Consider the following 19,342-nt stretch of genomic DNA (forward strand, 5'->3'; position numbering starts at 1 on the left):
ACTCTGCTTTATTCTTTTTCCTAGTACTTACTGCTTGTATTGTGTGTTTATTGTTTGTCATCCCCTATGTTGTGAGCTCTGTAAGTCAGAGCCTTTGATTCTTTCCCTGCGGCACCCCCAGCACCAAGAATAGCGCCTGCACAGTGTAGGCATTCAATAAAACTTATCGAGTGAATGAGTGAATAAAATGCTTTTTTAGATTTTTCCATGTGTTTACCAACTGTTTTGTTCACCATTCCTTGCATTTCACTCTTTCTAGTTTCAGTTTCTTCTTTGCTGAGGTATATTCTTTAGTAGTTCTTAACAAAGGTCTCTTGGTTTTTTTCTCAAAATATCTTTATTTTCCTGTCACTCTTAATTGATAGTTTAATATAGAATACTAGATTGGTAGTTATTTATTCTCTGCTTTGAAGGTGACATTAGTAATAGTATTATTTTGCCTTCTGGCTTACGTTATCAGTCTAATTGTTGTTTATTTGTAGATAACCTCTCTTTTCTCTCTCATTGTTTTTATGATTTTATTTTTTGTCTTTGGTGTTAAACAGTTTTGCTATGAATTATCTAAGTGTGGATTTACTACTTAAGACTTGTGTTTCTTTTGTTTCAGATTTTTTTTAATGCTTTTAACCATTTTAAAGATTCATTTTATAGTCTATATCTGATAGTTCTATTATCAGAAGTTATTGGGAGTGTTATCTTTTTTTGTTATTTCTGGTGACTCTTGTTTGTGGTAAATTTGAGAATGTCTCTTCAAGGTTTTAGTCATTCTAATGTGTGGCTTGTTTAGAGGGATGTCACTCCTGAGAGGGTCTTTGTTTGCTTCAGCCGAGTGCCTTAAGGATATCACCTGCCTAGGACCACTTTTAGGTAAATTTCTTTGCTGAATCCCAGATCACATGAGAGCAGACCCTTGGTTTCTATTTCTCGGGGAGACTTTTGCCTCGCTCCCCAGATACAGAACATAGGCCTGGAACTGTGTGTGTGTGTGAGTTTTAATTCTACCCCTTTCACTGAAGGTGTAGCCCTTTGAGAGTCCTGGCTCCATGTGGTAGTCTCCGTTCAACTTCTCTGACTTGTGCAAACTTAAGACCTTGTCTCAGGTCTCGCTGTGTGGTCTCAAGCCCTTAGGTGTCTCCGGCCTGGAAACCCTACTGGACTGCCATGTCATCAGCTCTCTTCTTTTATTTATTTTTTGGTCATTAGGTATTTCTCTTACCCTCTGGTAGGATCATGTAAAAGGATATTTGTTTTATTTTATCCAGAGTTCCTACATGTTTTATAGTGGGAAGGTTTTCAGCTTATTTTTGTTGTTGTTACCATATATTTATTACTGTTGTATTTCTATTGTCATAAGTTCTTGGGGGTCTTATCACACGGTTTGTTACTTTTGAGGACTCTTCTTGATAGTTTAGTTGGGAACTCTTCTTCAGTAAGGCTTTAGTTGTAGGATTTATGTGTGAACAGAAAGGGATGCCCGGTATAATTCTTAAAATATGTGTATATTTTTAGCTAAATTATAAGCTTCTTGAATACAGGGACTATGTCATATTTTTCATATCCTCGTGTTTTGAAAATCAGTAGAATCATCTCAGAGCTTGGCTATAAGCTAGACAAAGGACTGTGAGATACCTGAAGTTAAACTGGTATCATTTTAATATCTGTAAAAGTTGTGTAGTCCTTCTAGTCTGAAAGAATGCCATTGTCCATCTAGTTTTAAGGTCTTTAGGGTTAGGCAGAAAATAAATTAAATGTTTTATTTAAGTTTTTCAAGTTCAAGGGTCTTTAGAGTTAAATGGAAAAGACAAGCGCCTATCTTTAGAGCCACAGAAGAACAAGGTACAATCAAGTAATTACCCTGCTGGGGAGTGGTGGAATTCTACCATTAGACTAAATCAGTAGTGTTCTAGTCGGCTTTCCCCACACCTTTGAAGCGAGAGAACCACTGGCTTAGCGACTTTAAATTAGGCTTAGCGTGTCCCATCAGAATCACTGACAAGAATTCAGTCACTATCCTCGCTGAAATATCTGGTTGTGGGTAACATCAAAATGCTAAGAAGACAATCCCCATGATATCAAATGGGATTGTATAATATTTGGTGTGAGAAGTAATGTAGCTCTAGATCTCATGTCAGCTGAAATTTCTGGTTAAATGTCACCTTGGTTAACTTGGATGATAATTGCTTTCTATAGTGGGTAACCATCTTTTAACTGCAGGAAGACTTAGAATTAAGAATAGACATGTCTAAGAGAATCAAAGCTATAGTAATAATATTTTTTTGTTAAGGGATATGTGCATATTTGCATATTTATTTTATTATTTTTATGTACTTGTAATTTAAGAAAATATGTCTAATAAGGGTGATAGCGTGCAAGTCCAATTTAAAATGTATTATGGAATAATTTAGATCTGTGAATTTTTACATAAAAATTTATGTTAACTCCTCTTGGGGAACATTTAGGAGAAATTTAGGCTTGCCATATTTATAAATTTAATTTACTAGGTTTATAAAAGTATTTATATGTAAGTCATTATGCTTTATTAAGTAAGACAATTGGAGAACTAAGAAAGAAATAAAATATATTAAATTTATAAATGTAGGTAAAACATTTTGGTGGCATTTAATTAACCAGATTTGTAAATGGGACCAAACATTATTCAAAAGCCTCCTAAAAGTGACTTCTAAAATCTGCTACTTGTACATAGAAGAAGATTGGTAAGCTGAATCTAAAAAATTCAAGGAATAACTGAGTTTTTGCCTTTTTTACTTTAATAAGTTGAATATTTAAAAAATCAGAGTAAGCCTTTGAAGAGTATATTTTCTGCACAAAAAGCACCCTTGAGTATAGGAGACAACTCATGTCAGCATGGCTTGTCGTCCTTAATGTATTCTGAACGTCGCTGATTTGCTTGTTAGACAACGAAGGAAGACTTAATCTAATGACGTCTTTCGTGTTGTGTGGCGTAGCATCTTGGATTCATTAGGAGTTCATATATTGAAAAAATTAATAATTTTGAACAGACTCTGGAATATATCATAATAAAATATTTGTTTATAGTCTTCTGATAGCAAACAACTAAAATTTTAAACTTCTTTTTAGAACTGGAACTTCTCATTAAAGGTTAAATTCTATGAAGTCACTTGATTTATGAAGAAGGCACTACTGCAATTCAATAGGGAAAGGTACATCTTATCAATAAATGCTTCTGGATTAACTGAATATCCATGTGGGGGAAAAACCTTGACCCCCCTGCTTTATACCATGTAGAAGAACTAATTTGAAATAGATAACTACCTAAAATGTAAAAGGTAATAAAATAAAGCTGACAGAAGAAAACATGGGGGGATATCATCATGACCTTCGGGTGGCAAAGATTTATTAAACTGGACACTAAAGCATTAAAGATAAAAGATTGATGACTCAGAATTCTAAAATTATGAACTTCTCTTCTTCAAGAGACTCACCATTAAGAGAGTAAAAAGGTAAGCCATATACTAGGAGAAGATAGGACTTATAAGAAGGATTATATCCAGAATATATAAAGAATGACAGTCAATAAACGAATAGGAAAAAGTCAAACAGCCTGATTGAAAAAAAATGGGCTAAAGACTGGAATAGATACTTTATAAAAGAAGATACTCACGTGGCCAATAAGCATATTGTTGAAAAGGTATTCAACGTCCGTTGTCATTCAGGAAAGGCAAGGTAAAACCACGATGAGATACCATTACACCTCCACCAAGATAGCTAGGATGGAGCAACTGGCACTCTCATATGTTGTTCATGGGAGTGTAAAATGGCATCACCACTTTGGAAAACTGTTGGGCTATATTTGCTAAAGCCAATCTTACATATACCCTGTGATCCAGCAGTTCTACTCCTGGGTACATACCTGAAAGAAAGGAATGCTTATGTTTACCAAGAACATGATCCCCATATACATAGAAGCTGCAATAACAACTTCAGATGGAAAACAACTCGTGTCCATCAACAGTAGAATAGATAAATTGTATTATATTTATGCAATAGGATACTACACAGCAATGAAGAAAAATAAACTAATGCTATATGCAGGAACATGGATGAATTTCACAAGTAATGTTGAAAGAAAGAAACCAGACACAGAGTATGTGCTGTAGGATTCCATTTATATGAAACTATTAGAATAGGCAAACCTAATCTATGATAGTAAGCTCAGAATAGTGGTTACCTTTAGGGGATGATACTGACTAAAAGGAGCCATGAAAAAACTTTCTGGGATATTGGGAAATTTTCTGTCTTGATTTACTGGTGGTTATACGGTACCAAAATTTATTGAGTAGTATACTTAATATATGTACATTTTACTGTATATATGTTATATCTCAATGAAAAATAGATTTAAAAACTTCTGTGAAGTATTATCATCTCCATTTATAGAGGAAGAGCATGAGGCTTGTAGATGTCAAGTGACATACTCATTTAATCAGTAATTGGTGGATTTGGGAGTAAAAAGGCACCCAGGTTTTAGGATTCTAAATCTAATGCTGACTTCAAATCACCATGCTATTTGTCTGTGAAGGTAGGAATTATGTTTCTAACACTTTTGTGTCAATATAACATCCAGCATAGTTCCTGTACTTATTAGGTAAACAATCAGTAATTTACTGATTTGAAAAAATAGCAGTCATAAATTTGATGAGAGTGGACATTAAAATTCTTAAACATGAATGTTTAATTTCAAATCATAGGTCTTCTAATTTCTGTTTAAGCCTTGTTTTTTGCCTCCTAATTTCTTACCAAATAATTTCCCTTGGACTCAGAAGCCTCATGTATTGATTCCAAATCCTTATAGTAAAAATATCAGTATGAACTACTTGGAACTTAACTTTCTTGTCTTTTTATTAGCTCTGGAGAGAGATATTTTCCTGTTTGTTTAATTCTGGAGTTAGCAAAGTAAAAATTTTTTTTTTCTTTTCCAGAAGTTAACTGTAGGTAATCTGGCTTATCTTCTTGGGCATGTATAGGACCTGTTCCAAATTACTTTTTCTTATACCAAATTCTAACAATGTATAAACAAATAGATATAACCAAAGAATTCAGAATAACTGCTAAACAGAAAGCTAGAAGAAATGGAAAGAACTTAGTAGATGGGAATCTTAAGAATGTGCCTAGATAGCAACTAGAGAAAATTGTGAAAGTATCTTAGACCTTCTTTCTTAATATGATGTGGAATGAAGGCATCTTCAGAAGAGGTCTCTTTCCCTTTGATTTCTGGAATCATGGAAGAGTGGTGCTCTGGGACAGATAGTCCCATTTCTGTTGTCCGATCTCTTATGGAGATTTGCCAGGCAGTAATCCTGTATATTCAACTGAAGGTGGATACTCTGAGCCTGCATCAATAGAACATGTGTTTCTGGAACATGCCAAAAACTTTGTAGCAACCCACTTTTTAGGTGCTCAGATATTTTAATTAGTGTTGTTGAAGTATAATCATAATTAAAGTTTTGTTAACTACTGAGTAGATAATATGAATAATTAAAATTTGTATAAGGTATAGGGAATCACAATACAATAGCATCTATGTACTTACCATGGAGTTTAAGATAAAGCACTTTACTGTTACCTCTGAAGTCCCCCTATGAGCTCCTCTGCATCCTATTTCCTTTCCTCCCCTTTCAGAGTTAGACACTATCCTGAATTTGGGGTTTATCATACCCTTGCCTTTCTTTATACTTTTGGTACATACATTTGTATTCCCAAAAAGTAATTCCACTTTGCTTGGAATTATACTGTGTGTATTCATTGTACTTACTTTTTTACTCAACACTATGGTCTTGAGATTCGTGTATTGTTACCGCGTGTAGCCGTAATTCATGTTCATGTGAATGTAATATCCCATTATGTGAATATATAATAATGTATCTGTTCTGATACTGGACATGTGAGTTGTTTCCATGTATTTGCTATTACAAGCAGTGCTGATAAGAACATTTACATATCATAGTGATATTTAATATAGCTTAGAAAGAGGATGTATTGGATTTTGGAGGAAATCGTTTATTGCATATGATAGAATAAGGCATATTTTTTCACTCCTTTAGGAAAATGTCCTCAAATAGAACTGAACATGGTGTAGACATTCTAGTATTTTATCTGCAGATCCACCAGTTATTCTCTGTATTTGAAATACTATAAGCTAGTACAGTGTCAGTCTCTATTTGACCATTAGGGCAGAGATTGATGATGCTGTATAACCCTCCTAAAGTCTCTTTTTAAAAAGAGACTAGTAAAAGAAGCCTTGAGACTTAATTTTCATGCGGCCTGGAAGCTGTCACTGAGTCCGTAAATTGAAGTATGACGTTGTGCAGTGATACGCTAATGGAGGAAGAAGTGCAGAACAGCCTCAAGGGTGTCCTTCGGGAAGTTGACAGAGTTTGTTACAAATGTGATATCAAACTGCAGTGAGGTGGGACTGAAGACCTGCAAAGCACAGGCAGGCTTTCTGTGAGACATGGGACTTGCCACAAATGGCACATCTGGCTTCTTGAGCAGTTTCATTGAGACTGTTTATGAGCTCATCAGAATATTGAGCGGCAGGACAAGGTCAGCAGCAACAAACACTTGGAATGCAGCCTATGTACAAGCTTTGAAATAATTCTTCTCATAACCGCTTTGCCGAGCTGGATGTGAGTGCAAAATGAACTACAGCAGGACTCCTAAGCACCTGTTAAATAGCAAGCTGAGGTGGGGAAGCACAAGCCAAGAAGGCAGAAGAAATGTTTCAAGATTCACTATAATTCACCCCTAAGCAACGAGGCCTATTGGGGTAAGCCCAGCAGCTGACGAGCAGCCTGGCATGCAGCTGTAAGGGATGGGTTTGCTGCTTGTGAGCAAAAGCTTCAGGCTGGCTGTGCGTTGAAAAAGCAAGACCACAGACAATGCCAGGCTATTTAAATAGCAGACGCAGCTGCTAACAGAAGGGCAAACTGGACGTGTGTTCTGTGTGGAAGAGATTGTTGCTCTCATTTTATTGTCTTTGGCCGTATGCATGAATCTGATTCAGGAAAGACATTTATACATACACAAATGTGTATAAATAAGTGTAGAGTTCTGCTCTACTCCTTTCCACCCCTTCGTCAACCAAAACAAACATTCAATCAAAAAATAGTGATTGTGATGAAATACTGGGAATAGAGCAATGTAACCTTTTTAGTTTTTTATTTTTTACTAGTCTCATCACATTTTTATTTTATCAGAATGCTTAAAAGACTAATAATGTACTCAAACTAATAATGTAACAGTACCTTTAAATTTGAATAGTACCTTATAAATTTTAAATTATAAAATACCTTATAACCATTTTACTATACACGATTTTCTAGTTCCTTTCCTATGGATTTCTTTCACAAGATTGCTTATTCCTCTTTGTCTCCTGCTAGGGCCTGGCACAGTAAAGGCTATATACCTCCTAATGGGTGTTCAGTAAAAAATTGTTTCACTGCATTGAACTCCAAGGATTCAGATATCAATGTATGGTAACCTAATAGATAGATACTTTTCACCAGCGTCTCTTAAATCCTTAGCAATGTCATGTGGTGGTCTAATTCCAACAATCTGAAGGTGCTATATTAGACCCGCAATATTTTAACAATTTTTTACCTTTTTTGACTTGAGTTTGCAACATTCCTGGCCTTTCATCTGTTTTCCTATTTTCCTGGGTTCTTGAGTTATATACTTGTGTCACTTTTTCTGATACTAGGGAGAGAAACTCCATGATGAGTTAGATGAACTAAAAGCATGAAGTTGGAAGAAGGATAATAATAGATATGGCATATGGGTGAAAAAGGAATACACATATGGGATCTGAAGAGCTAAAATACAGGCAGAGCTGTAGAGAGAGAAAAGGTAGGAAAACAGAGGCAGAGAGAGTTCAAAGAAGAACTGAGAGATTCACACAGTGCTAGAGTCCCCCCAGCACCCAAAGAGAGACAAATACTGTGCTGAGAGACCTCACAGCTACACTCTTTGAAGAAGACATGTTTCTTATTACATGAAACAAAATATACCACTTTGTGTGCATGGTTACATTTATATATTTATAAAAATTATTTTTTTATTGAGGTATAATTGATGTACAACATTATATTAGTTTCAGATGTATGACAATGATTCAATATTTGTATATATTGCAAAATGATCACAGTAAGTTTAGTTAAAATCTGTCACCATATATAGTTATCAGAATTCTTGATTTCCATTTAGAAGCCTATATAATTGGAATGATCCTGTGATTTTTGACACCCTCAAAGCATGGATGATATTTTTACCCAGAAATTACTTTTGTTTATAAGGAGATTTCATTGTTAAGCCCTGCTGTTTGTAATTTGTTGAATGAAATGTTGGATTTTCCAGTACAGAAGCAGAGAAAATAACTTTGGTTGTAAAAAATAAATTAGTAAACTGTGCAAAAAGATATATTTTGAATTTTTGTCCTTTCAGCTTTTAATGCTTTTTTTCTTTAAAGTTACTTATTCTTGGTTTGGGATAGTAATGAATAAAGTAATTGACTTTCCGTTGCACTGTTAAGATTATTGGATGGGAATAGTCTGTATTGCCCTCTATTGGTGATTATTAGTTATTGTTTACAAAATAATTGCTGCTATATATGTCATTTATGTGTATTTAATAATTGTATCAACCAGTATATTTTATAGAAAAGTGCTTTTAAAAACTGACCTAATAGTTATGGATGTGAATTGGCAAAAGGGAGAAAAATTGATATTTTGGGTTTCTTGATTTAATAGTTTTATTGACTAAGATAGTATTGAAATACTTTTGCCTTTGATTAATTTTAATTTTAATTTTTTCTTCTCAGAGCTCCGCCTCAGATAAGGCGCCCCAATCGAGAAGTAAGACCTCTGAGGAAAGAAATGCCAGGAGTAGGAGCCCGGGGACCTGTCGGCCGAGCGCATCCTATATCAAAGAGTGAAAAACCCTCCACAAGTAGGGACAAGGATTACAGAGCCAAAGGGAGAGATGACAAGGCAAGACCGTCTCTTTGTAACTCACTCACGTGAAGCGTGTGACTTTTGGTGCATATTATAATTTGTGTTGGCTTTTCAGAGTACCCTGATTTTGACATGGAAGAGATTAGAAAAAGTCTGATTCAAAACCCTAAGCAGTCTTTGCATTTCGAAGGCCATTCTACAATGCCAGTAACCTCAGAGGTATATTAAAAAAATACACACACACGATCTTTAGTAAAATGGGTCTTTTGTAGAAATATTTAAAATAAAGTTTTAAAACTTTAAAAAATATTTTAATGAATATTCTCAATTGAAATGAACAATAAATGAAAACATAATTGTGGGGAAAAGACCTATAAGGAAATAGATGTATACATTCATAGAATAAGATGATGGATGTGATTCACTGCTGCTAAAAATAAAAAAAAAATCTTTGATTTATCTGTAAATTTCAGAGTAGAACATGGTTTTCTTTTTTCTTTAATGAGAAAATTTCCCTCAATTAGGGTTCACTGTGTCCATTGACTTTATCTGGGAGGTTGGTCAGTGAATAAACATAGTATTGGATGGAAATTCTGTACTGCCGTACCAGGCCCTTTTTGAAGCTTTTTACTTATTTTGGCTTATTTAATTCCTATAAATTCCTGTGAACTCATCTTTATGTCTCCTGTTCCACGTAAGAAGAAACTGAGGCACCAAAGTCATAACTGCAAGTAGATGGTGGAACTAGGATTTGAACTCTAGTTCCTGAGCTTTTAATCATTAGACTGTGCAGCCTCTTATTTGAAAATGCTTACTGTCTTATTTTAATGTATCACGAATACCTGTTTCTTATGAGAGTACCAGTTCATTTTCTGAGAGTGATTAAATCTTTTCTTTAACTTTGTTTAAACTGTTGACAGGCTTCAAGTTAGATCCAAGCTTAAAAACACTGTTTTTCCGTAAGTAAGAATCACTTTCTATGGTGATGTGTTGTTCAGGCCTTACAGTTTTTTCTCCCCTGATGGTCACAGAATCATCATAAGGCCAGTTTGTTACCCCATTTACTTGAAGCACATTTAAGTGAGTATTTGTGTCAGTCGTATGTCTAGGTACTAGGAATACAAACTTTAATAAAGTATAACTCCTGGCCTCAAATTGATCTTTTCTTATTGAAGAGAGGGAGTCAGATGAATAAATTAACTTTTACAGCTGTATTTTTCAGTCTTATTTGAATGTACCTGAGAAAATTAGATGTATTATTATTTTATTGTCTTGAATCAGTATAGAAATGTGCATAGAAATAACAAATCCATTTTTTATTTAAAAGAGATAGTCTAAAAATATTAGCAGAAGAAATGTTTTGTATTATAACAAAAAATAAATTTAATTCATAAAACTCTGATTTTCAAATATTTTTAAGACTAACTTTATGGTTAATTAACTCTTAGTGAAATGAGCAGTGTTTCCATTATGATCTCATGATTAAAGCTGTATATACTTTTAAATAGAATTCAGATTAAAGTATGATAAATTATATTCATAAAATTAACTTAAAGTTATTAACCTTGACTTCAGCCTTGAATTACCTATAACAGATGGCCATTTTTGAATACACTCCTTCTCATAACTGAGTAAGTCGAGGGATGTCTGATGTACAGAAATGTTGTAAACTGGGTTGGAGTATTCTTTTGAGAGCTGTTGATTGGTGATTGCACAAATGAACAGTGACTTAAAAAAATTATTGTTGAAGAAGTGTGCACAAATTAGAAAGGTACTAACTGATGAATGATGATCATCTAACCAGCAGTGTACTGGTACGTGTTTAATAATTAATTTTCCGAAAAAAGTGTGTGTGTCTGTCTATAAGAATGTGTAGCACATAATTTACAAATAATAAAATATACAATGCTCTTTATTGTAAATTTCATTGAGCCAGTGGTCTCTCACAGAACCACCTTTGCTGTATTTTGCTCAGCTCGTGTATCTGTAGCCAACCTATGGTTGCAGTGGACAGATGAGTGGGAATGTAGTTCTGGTGTGAATGTTGGTTGATATTTTGTTTCCATTAATTAGTAAGATGAAAGTGAGACAAAAACACTGGAACTTCACTCATTCATCCATCACTCGAGCAACTTTGATGAATCAGATAATACTTTTCAAATACTCGAAAAATATTTCCTTAATTTTTGTGCTATTTACAATGTAGCAGCTACAGAAATGACACACTTTTAAGTTTCATCTGCATTATTAACATTTTCCCCATTATTTTCTTAAGTCTAGACAATTAACAAAATAACAAGTCAAGCCCCGATTTGTAGTATTTGCTAATTTCTATGGTATAAATACTTCCACTAAGACCAATTTCAAGCTGAACCGAACTCAGAGTGGAGAGGAGGTGTGGGTAGTAGCCTACCATTATGTAGTGTTTCCACTAAACAGATACAGTGAGCTTATAAACTCCAAGTGCATGGATAATAGGTAAATAATGAAAAGGTGAGCAGTTTTGAGTATTTTTTTACCTTTGTTTTTAATATAATTTAAATTTGTGTAATTTAATTTTTATTAATGGGTGTGTGTTACAGCTGGCTTGCAAATGTCCTGAAAATTTAATGATGGGCTCTTGCAAACCATTAAGAGTCAGCTTCAGCATACCACTGCATGTAACCCCAGTAACCACCGTATAATCCACGCAGCTATCACTCAGAGGTCAAGAGCAGAACATTTAGCGCCTCGGAAGGCATGTTCACAGTCCCTCCTGATCCCTGCCATGTCCTTCCCCCAAATGACCACTGTTCCGCCACTTCCCCCCCAAAGGTGACCACTGTTCTGATCTCTAATACCGTAAATGACTGATGCCTATTTTGAAACTTTATGTACAGTATTATTTTTTTGTCTGGCTTTTTTTACTCAGCATATGTTTGTGAGATTTCTCCATGCTGTTGCATATATCTAAAGTTTGTTTGTTTTCATTTATACGCAGTACTATACCGCAGTTAAATCTGTTTTACTGTTAATGGATATTTGGATTGCTTTTTGTTTGGAACTATTATTAGTAGTGCTGTTTTGGGTAGTTTTCTACTTATCCTTTGGTATATATGTGCAGTCATTTCTAGTGAGCTTATACCTAGGGGTGGAATTGGGGGGTCGTAGGATATGCGTGTGTTAAGCTTTAGTAGATAACACCAGATAGTTTTCCAAAGTGATTATACCAATTTCCACTCCCACCTCAGAGTATAAAAGTTCCGGTTGTTCCCATCCTCACCAGCACTTGATATTGTCTGTCTCTCGTGGGTGTAATCATAGCTCGTTGTGATTTTATCAGTATATTTAACGTGTATTGTATATTTACCTGATAACTTACAAGGTTGAAAATGCTTTTGTCTGTTTATTGGCCACTTGTGTTATCAATGACTTGTTTTTAAGAAATATCTTCTCTATCCTTTGGATATTCAATCACTCTACAGATTCTTCATCTGATGGCAGCTAATTTATAGTGGTGTTTTTTGCTTTTATTTTGCTTTTTACCTTATTACATTAGATTACAGTAAAGTAGTTACTGTTCTGTCCCTAAGTGTTTTACTGTGTGTTTTACTTATTTATGAGCTGTGTCCCCTAATGTGAACGTGTGGCTCATGAAGGCAGGGATTTTGTCTGTTTGGCTCATTGCTGTTCCCCAGGAGGTAGAATAGTGCCTGGCACATAGTAAATATTCGTAGATAGAAATGTGTTGAAAGAACATATTTATTGATAAGTATGCAGAAGCTGTGGGTTCATTATTTCAACTTAAATGTATTTTGTATTAACATCCCAGTACAGGGCATAGCACTGAAATTAGTAAGCTCTGTTTTGCATTGATCAACCTATTTTCCTTTGTAAAATAGTAAAGACTTAGAATGAGATGCAGTTGAGAGATCTTGTCTAACTTTTCCTGTGTTTGCTTCCCACACCGGGGTAGGAGTAGCCCCAAGTGTGCAGCAGTATGCCGTAGTGTACAAAGTAGTTGGAAGCACTGATTCTGGAGCCAGACAGCCAAGGATATAGCTGTGTGTCCTTGGACAATTTACTTAACCTCTCTGAGCTTCAGGTGTCATCTATGAGATGAAAATAATCAGAGTACCTGCCTCATAGGACCTTTAAGATGGTTCTGTCAAGTGCTTAGAACAGTGCCTGGCACACAGTAAGCAGTAGGTGAGTGTTAGCTATAAAGGTAACATGAAAGTGGGGAACTAACACAGATATGGTACAGAATATAAATCACTTTCTTAAAAAAGAGAAAATGAGGTTTCCAAGAAATTTTGCGCTTGCCTTGGGCTGTTGAATTCAGGAAACAAATGAGTAAGTGGGCAAGTGAGAGACACTGTCTTTACAGAAAGAACCAAAGGTCAGCTATCATTCAGCTTAGACGTCCTTGTGACTGTGGATCGGTGGTTTTTATTACTAATTAGCCAGTAATTCTGATGTGAGACGCTCACTACCTAACAAGAGAGATGACTCCTTTGTTGGATAGAACTCATTGTTAGAAAATTATTTCTTTTGGGGCTGGCCCCGTGGCCGAGTGGTTAAGTTCGCGCGCTCCGCTGCAGGCGGCCCAGTGTTTCGTTGGTTCGAATCCTGGGCGCGGACATGACACTGCTCATCAAACCACGCTGAGGCAGCGTCCCACATGCCACAACTAGAAGGACCCACAACGAAGAATATACAACTATGTACCGGGGGGCTTTGGGGAGAAAAAGGAAAAAATAAAAAAAATCTTTAAAAAAAAAAAAAAAAAAAAAGAAAATTATTTCTTTTGTTGATCTGAAATTTACCTCTTTGTCACTTCATCGTGGTCCTGGTTCATTCCTTTGGAGTAATGTAAATAGAGGTAAATAGGTCAGTTGGTTGTATTGCTATTTTAGCATTTTCTTCTTCAGCTTAAATGTCTCTAGGGCCCTCAATCCTCCTCCGTATGACTTGTTTTTTGAACCTGTTATCACCCTGGTCATCCTTCTTTGGGTAATTCACTTGTCAGCATTTCTCTTAAGATGTACGACTGAGAGCTAGTAACTGGCTGTGTCTCACTTGAGCTGCCGCCGTGAGAAAGCACACAGTAAAGTGCAAAAACCATCTGCATTTTAGGTCAACCTGTGTCATGACTGGCTGTATTACTTTGAATAAGTCACTAATTTTAGCTCCATTTCCCTCAAATAGAATGATTAGCCAATACTAGTGAAAGATCATTAACAGACTTTCTTGATAGGGGTAATTTGGATATTAGTAAAAAGAAGCTAAAATGTTTTGCTTTAACAAGAAAAAAAGTGTTTCAAATTTCACGATAAATGTCAAATTTTTGCCAATGTTGACCTTAGTCAATTAATATGAAAATCTAATCAGAGAATTGTAAGATCATTTCAGTGGCACTGCAGCTAGTATTATTATAAACTGTACAGGTAATAATGTCTTGGGTAAAGTTAGCTTTATTGCCTAAAAACGAAGTTTCTTTTGGGTATTGCAGTTAGTCTAGCTGGTTACCTGAAACCAGTTACTTATATTTGATATCTTATTCCAATTTCTTTGAGTACATATTTTGAAAGGTAATAGTCCCCCATTTTGTTTATTTCCCAATGTAACCAAATTATTTATTTTTACTTTTCCTACACCTATTTTTTAATAACCTCACCATTTTGATTTGAAAAAGTTCCTAGAATCTTCTTTGGAGGACTTAATTTGTATTCGAGTCTCATCCCTACTGTAGAGGAACTGGATTCTAGGGCACGTCATTTGACTGGCTTGTGCCCACGTTTGCTCTTCTGTGGCTTCAGAGGCTTGGCCTGGAGTGCTCTACTCCATAGGCTTTTCTTTCTCTGCTTCTGCTGCTCCCTCTGCTTCATCCTTTTTCCACACAACAGCCAGAAGGGTCGTTTACAAATGTGAGATCCTGTCATTCCCCTGTTTAACACATTTCAAAAATTTATCCCTACACTCAGAATAAAATCCAGACTCCTTCCCATGGCCTATAGGAGCTGGGGTGAGCTGGCCTCTGCCCGTCTCTCCAATTTATTCCTTTTGCTCAATACCTTTTAGCCACAGTGACCACTCAGCTTTTTCATAGCACTTCACAGTATGTAATAATGTGTTTTTGGTTTGTTTACTTGTTACTTGTTTCCCCCACTAGACTAGATGCTCCATGAAGGCAGATAGTGTATTCTCAATCACTAATCTAAGACCTAATGCACAATAAAATGTGTTAGACGTAGATGCTCACATCTTTATTGTCCTTAAAATCCTATGATTCCTGTTACTTTCAGGTAAGTGTACAGCTTTTCCTGTCCCTTGGTAGGGCTTATCAAGTCCTCCTGACCTCTTGGACATTCATATTAAAATGGCTGTCTGCTGATATTTCTTAATACTAAATTTTGGTAAGTCTCAAATTGCAATGCCATATCGAGGCTTTTTAAGTCCCAGATATATCATTTCTGTTGCATTCTTTAGTTGATTTATTTCTAGAAGAGTTTTAAAATGATTATAGAGTGTTCCAATGATTTGTTTGAATGTGACTTTGTAGCCTTGGCCTATCTTATTATAAAATGTTATTCTAGGCTGAGTTTATTTTAAATTTGTTGATGTTGTTATGTTGTTGTTGTGTAAGTATGTCAGACATTTACTCCTTTTTTTTTTTTTTTTTGGTGAGGAAGATTGGCCCTGAGCTAACACCTGTTGCCAATCCTCCTCTTTTTGCTCGAGGGAGATTGTCATTGCGCTAACATTTGTGCCAGTCCTCCTCCATTTTGTATGTGGGATGCCGCCTCAGCATGGCTTGTTGAGTGATGTGCAGGTCTGCACCTGGGATCTGAACCAGCAAACCCTGGGCTGCTGAAGCAGAATGTGTGAACTTAACTGCTATGCTACCAGCCTGGCCCCATGAAATTTACTCCTTTTAATAGTGTCAATATTGGTATCTGTCATCTGAAGTACAAGAATCTTTCTGAAAATTTAGCTTAATATTGTCATCATGCTACCTAGAAACAGTAAATTATTCATTTGCCCAAAGGGACCTATTTAGTCCCCTCTCAGCACTTACAGTCAAGCCTGTAGTTTATCTCAGCTGAAGTGTGGTAGGAGGGGTTCATCCTCTTCTCTCTCTTCAGATTTAAGCTTAGGAAATGGACTCATGTTTTGAGCGTTTCCCCCTTCATTTTTGTCTTCAGCAGTAGCTGTGGGGCTGACGTTCTGGGGGGCACTTGGCTCTGTCTGCTGAAGCAGTTCCAGTGGCTGAACCAACTCTGGCGCCTGAGCACATTTCATTTAAAACTCCTCACAGCTCCCTAAGTCTTGGGAGAACCCCATAGAAACCATAGTATATAATTCTTTTTTAAAGCCACCATATTTTTAAGTAAGGAATTTGGGGTAAAGTATATTGCTTTGATGGTATTAATACTACAATTTAAAAAGCTCCTTTACCATTGTCATTACGGTGACTTTATGATGTGGTCCAAGGACCTTACTAGGAAGAAACCCTGAATGCTGTACTTAGAGTAACAGGGGAAAGACTTTGTGAGATGCAGTTCAGAGTCCCAACTCTTTCCTCACCCGCAGGCTCTTTCCTGGATGCTTTGGAGGATGTGATAGTTCTGCCGTACGCAGCCCTCTCTTAAGCTTTAAGCTGACTCGGCCAGGCGTGAGGTAGTCTGATGTTGTGGAAGGGGCACGGGTTTGGGGAGTCAGGAAGACCTGAGTTAACGTCTCTACTCAGATATTTAATAATTGTGAACTTAAGTTACGTAACCTTTCTGAGTCCCAGTTCCTTATCCTTAAAAATAAGGATAATCATGCCTACCTTGTGGGGTGGTTGTGAGTATTGAATTAGATAATGTAGGTGAGATTTCTTGCCATATAGTAGGCTCTCAGTAAATTAATTTTCTTTCTTCCTCTGCATTAATATTCTAAATATTCTCTGGCAGTGGTGGAGATCCCCTGCATCCACAAATTCAGAGGTTTCTAGCAAGTATTAGTCTCACCTACAACTGTCCCCAAGAATGTAAATTTGAAGAAGTGTATAATAAAGTTGGCTAGTTCATCTATTATTGATGAATTAAATAGGGGAGGATGGCATTGGGTAATAAGAAAATAATAAAAAGTCATTTTAAAAATGATTACATTACAATATTTTGAAAGCCTAACGATGTTAATTTAATTATTGACCAGTATTTTTTTTACACCTGTCCCCAGGGAAGGAAACATATGCAAGATGCTGCAAGTGATGGTGAAATTCCAAAATTTGATGGTGCTGGATATGATAAGGACTTGGTGGAGGCCCTCGAGAGAGACATCGTGTCCAGGAATCCTAGCATTCATTGGTTAGAGTCTTTTAAGTTCTTTAATTAAAACGGTGGAGAAAGTAAGCTATAGGTTGGCTTGATGTGAGTCTTCTCTTGTTATCTATTAACCTCCTGACTGTGACTTCATCCATAACGTGAGTGTGTAGAATTGATAGGACAGATCTTTCAGAATATAACCAAGACATTTTACATGTTAATTTGATGTTGACATAACTGACAAAGGTTGTTAATTGAATAACATGTCCTAATTAATAACTGCAGTATGTTTTCACTGATCATTTTATGCTGTAAGAATTAGAATAATGTTCTTAATATAATAATAATTTCATAAGTAAAAAAATTTAAAAGAATCAGTATTAACCATAACTGAAAGTTGTCCCTGAATAAACATGAAACTTGCTGTTCTTGCAAAGGGATGACATAGCGGATCTGGAAGAAGCTAAGAAGTTGCTGAGGGAAGCTGTTGTTCTTCCGATGTGGATGCCTGACTTCTTCAAAGGGATTAGAAGGCCATGGAAGGTGAGAATTTATTAAAATAATATAGGGATAAAAATGCTGCTTGCGTGATAATCAAAGACAGCATTGTAGTTTCTTAACGTATTTATTGACACAGTTTGTAAAAGTTAGGGAGGTTTGGGTGCCCTCCAGATATCTGGATTTGAATTTGTGATTGAGGTGGGCTGCCTCTGCACAGCAGGAGAGGCGCTTGGAGTTTTGGAACTATAGTCTTTATTTAAAGTCATTTCCCTCAGGGGCACTGAGCTAGAGATTAGTTTTAAGAACTTCCTAGATGTTTGTTTCTGTAAGTAAAAAGTTAACAAGCAAACTAAATAGTAATAATGCATAGTCTTACAGAATAAGTGTTTTATCAAATAAATATCTTTCTAAAAGTTGGCATATTTCTCACGAATTAATTATTTTGATCACTTCATCAAGGCTTGGTATAATTCGCAGACATAATCAGAATGTTTGCTTCTTTCTAGCTTACCCTCTGCTTTGAGTTTAAAGCCTGCCTGGGACTAGTTCCTCCCAGGTCCAGTGTTTCCATTTTGGCGTATTAAAAATCCTTCCAGCGACTGCTGCCTGGAACTCCTTTTGGTCTTAGCCATAGGCAGAGTCTTCCTTTATTCTGGCTGGTAGAGGGGAATAAAAGCGTGATCTTACTTTGCACTTCTGAATTAGCTAGGAAGGTCTCTTTCTCTTCTCAGTAACCTCCTCTTTCGAGGTGCCCAAAAGTAGAGAGGAGGAGAAATTGTGTATTTACATAAGTAGCTTGGAACACCTGTGGCATTTTGATTGCCTCTCACAACTTAAAAACTTTTATAGACTGTTTGTTACAGATTTAGGTATTTTGGGGAACGTATTACCATACGTTTTCCCTTTATTATAACTTTTACAGCAATATTTAAAAGAGAGACTAAGGTCTTAAAATAGATATTTAAAGGACTTGTGAAACACCTGGAGTGATAAGTGTAACCTATCCATCATGATGAGCTCTGTAAAGTTTTTAGCAGGAGAGTGATTTGCAAATATAGAAAGATGGATTGCAGCAGTATGGAGGATGGGTTGGAGATGGGCATAGATGGATGTAGATGAGGAATCTGTTGCAGTAGTCTAGCTGGATGATGAAGACTTGAACAAAGGCATTTGTTATTTGGCTAATGAAAAATGGGTGTGTTTCTGAGAGGTGTTTAAAAGGTACAAGTGATAACATTATGGCTGATAATTTATAGGGATGAGGGAGAGGGACCAGTTGTATGACTCCTAGATTCCAGGTTTGAACTGAAGGAGTATACAGTTACTTCTGACACCAGCTACCCCAAATTGAGCCAGATTTCACAAGTTGAGGGCAGTTTTCCACAAGACTGCCCTAATTTCAGATGCTAGCTGCAAACTTGGGGGTCTCCAGGTCCCCTTCACTTCTGACCAGTGGGCTATAAAATTCAGGGATTCTCCCTACCTGCTCAGGTTCAATAATTCCCCAGAATAACTCACAGGATTTAGGAAAGCATTATGCTTGCAATTACAGTTTTG

The 19,342-nt window shown here is 36.1% G+C and overlaps 1 protein-coding gene across 7 annotated transcripts in view; it reads left to right on the forward strand.

Annotated features, from left to right (window-relative positions):
* Positions 1 to 19,342, forward strand: part of KATNAL1 (katanin catalytic subunit A1 like 1) — an 80,477-nt gene that overhangs the window by 32,037 nt on the left and 29,098 nt on the right. For all 7 annotated transcript variants that reach the window (XM_046664471.1, XM_046664473.1, XM_046664468.1 and 4 more), the window contains exons 4-6: positions 8,858 to 9,026; positions 17,199 to 17,326; positions 17,722 to 17,827. In XM_046664471.1, the coding sequence (XP_046520427.1) occupies positions 8,858 to 9,026; positions 17,199 to 17,326; positions 17,722 to 17,827 (403 nt within the window). The remainder of the gene's footprint in view (positions 1 to 8,857; positions 9,027 to 17,198; positions 17,327 to 17,721; positions 17,828 to 19,342) is intronic.

This window comes from Equus quagga, chromosome 6, assembly GCF_021613505.1.
Source record: "Equus quagga isolate Etosha38 chromosome 6, UCLA_HA_Equagga_1.0, whole genome shotgun sequence".
NCBI classification, from domain to species: Eukaryota; Metazoa; Chordata; class Mammalia; order Perissodactyla; family Equidae; genus Equus; species Equus quagga.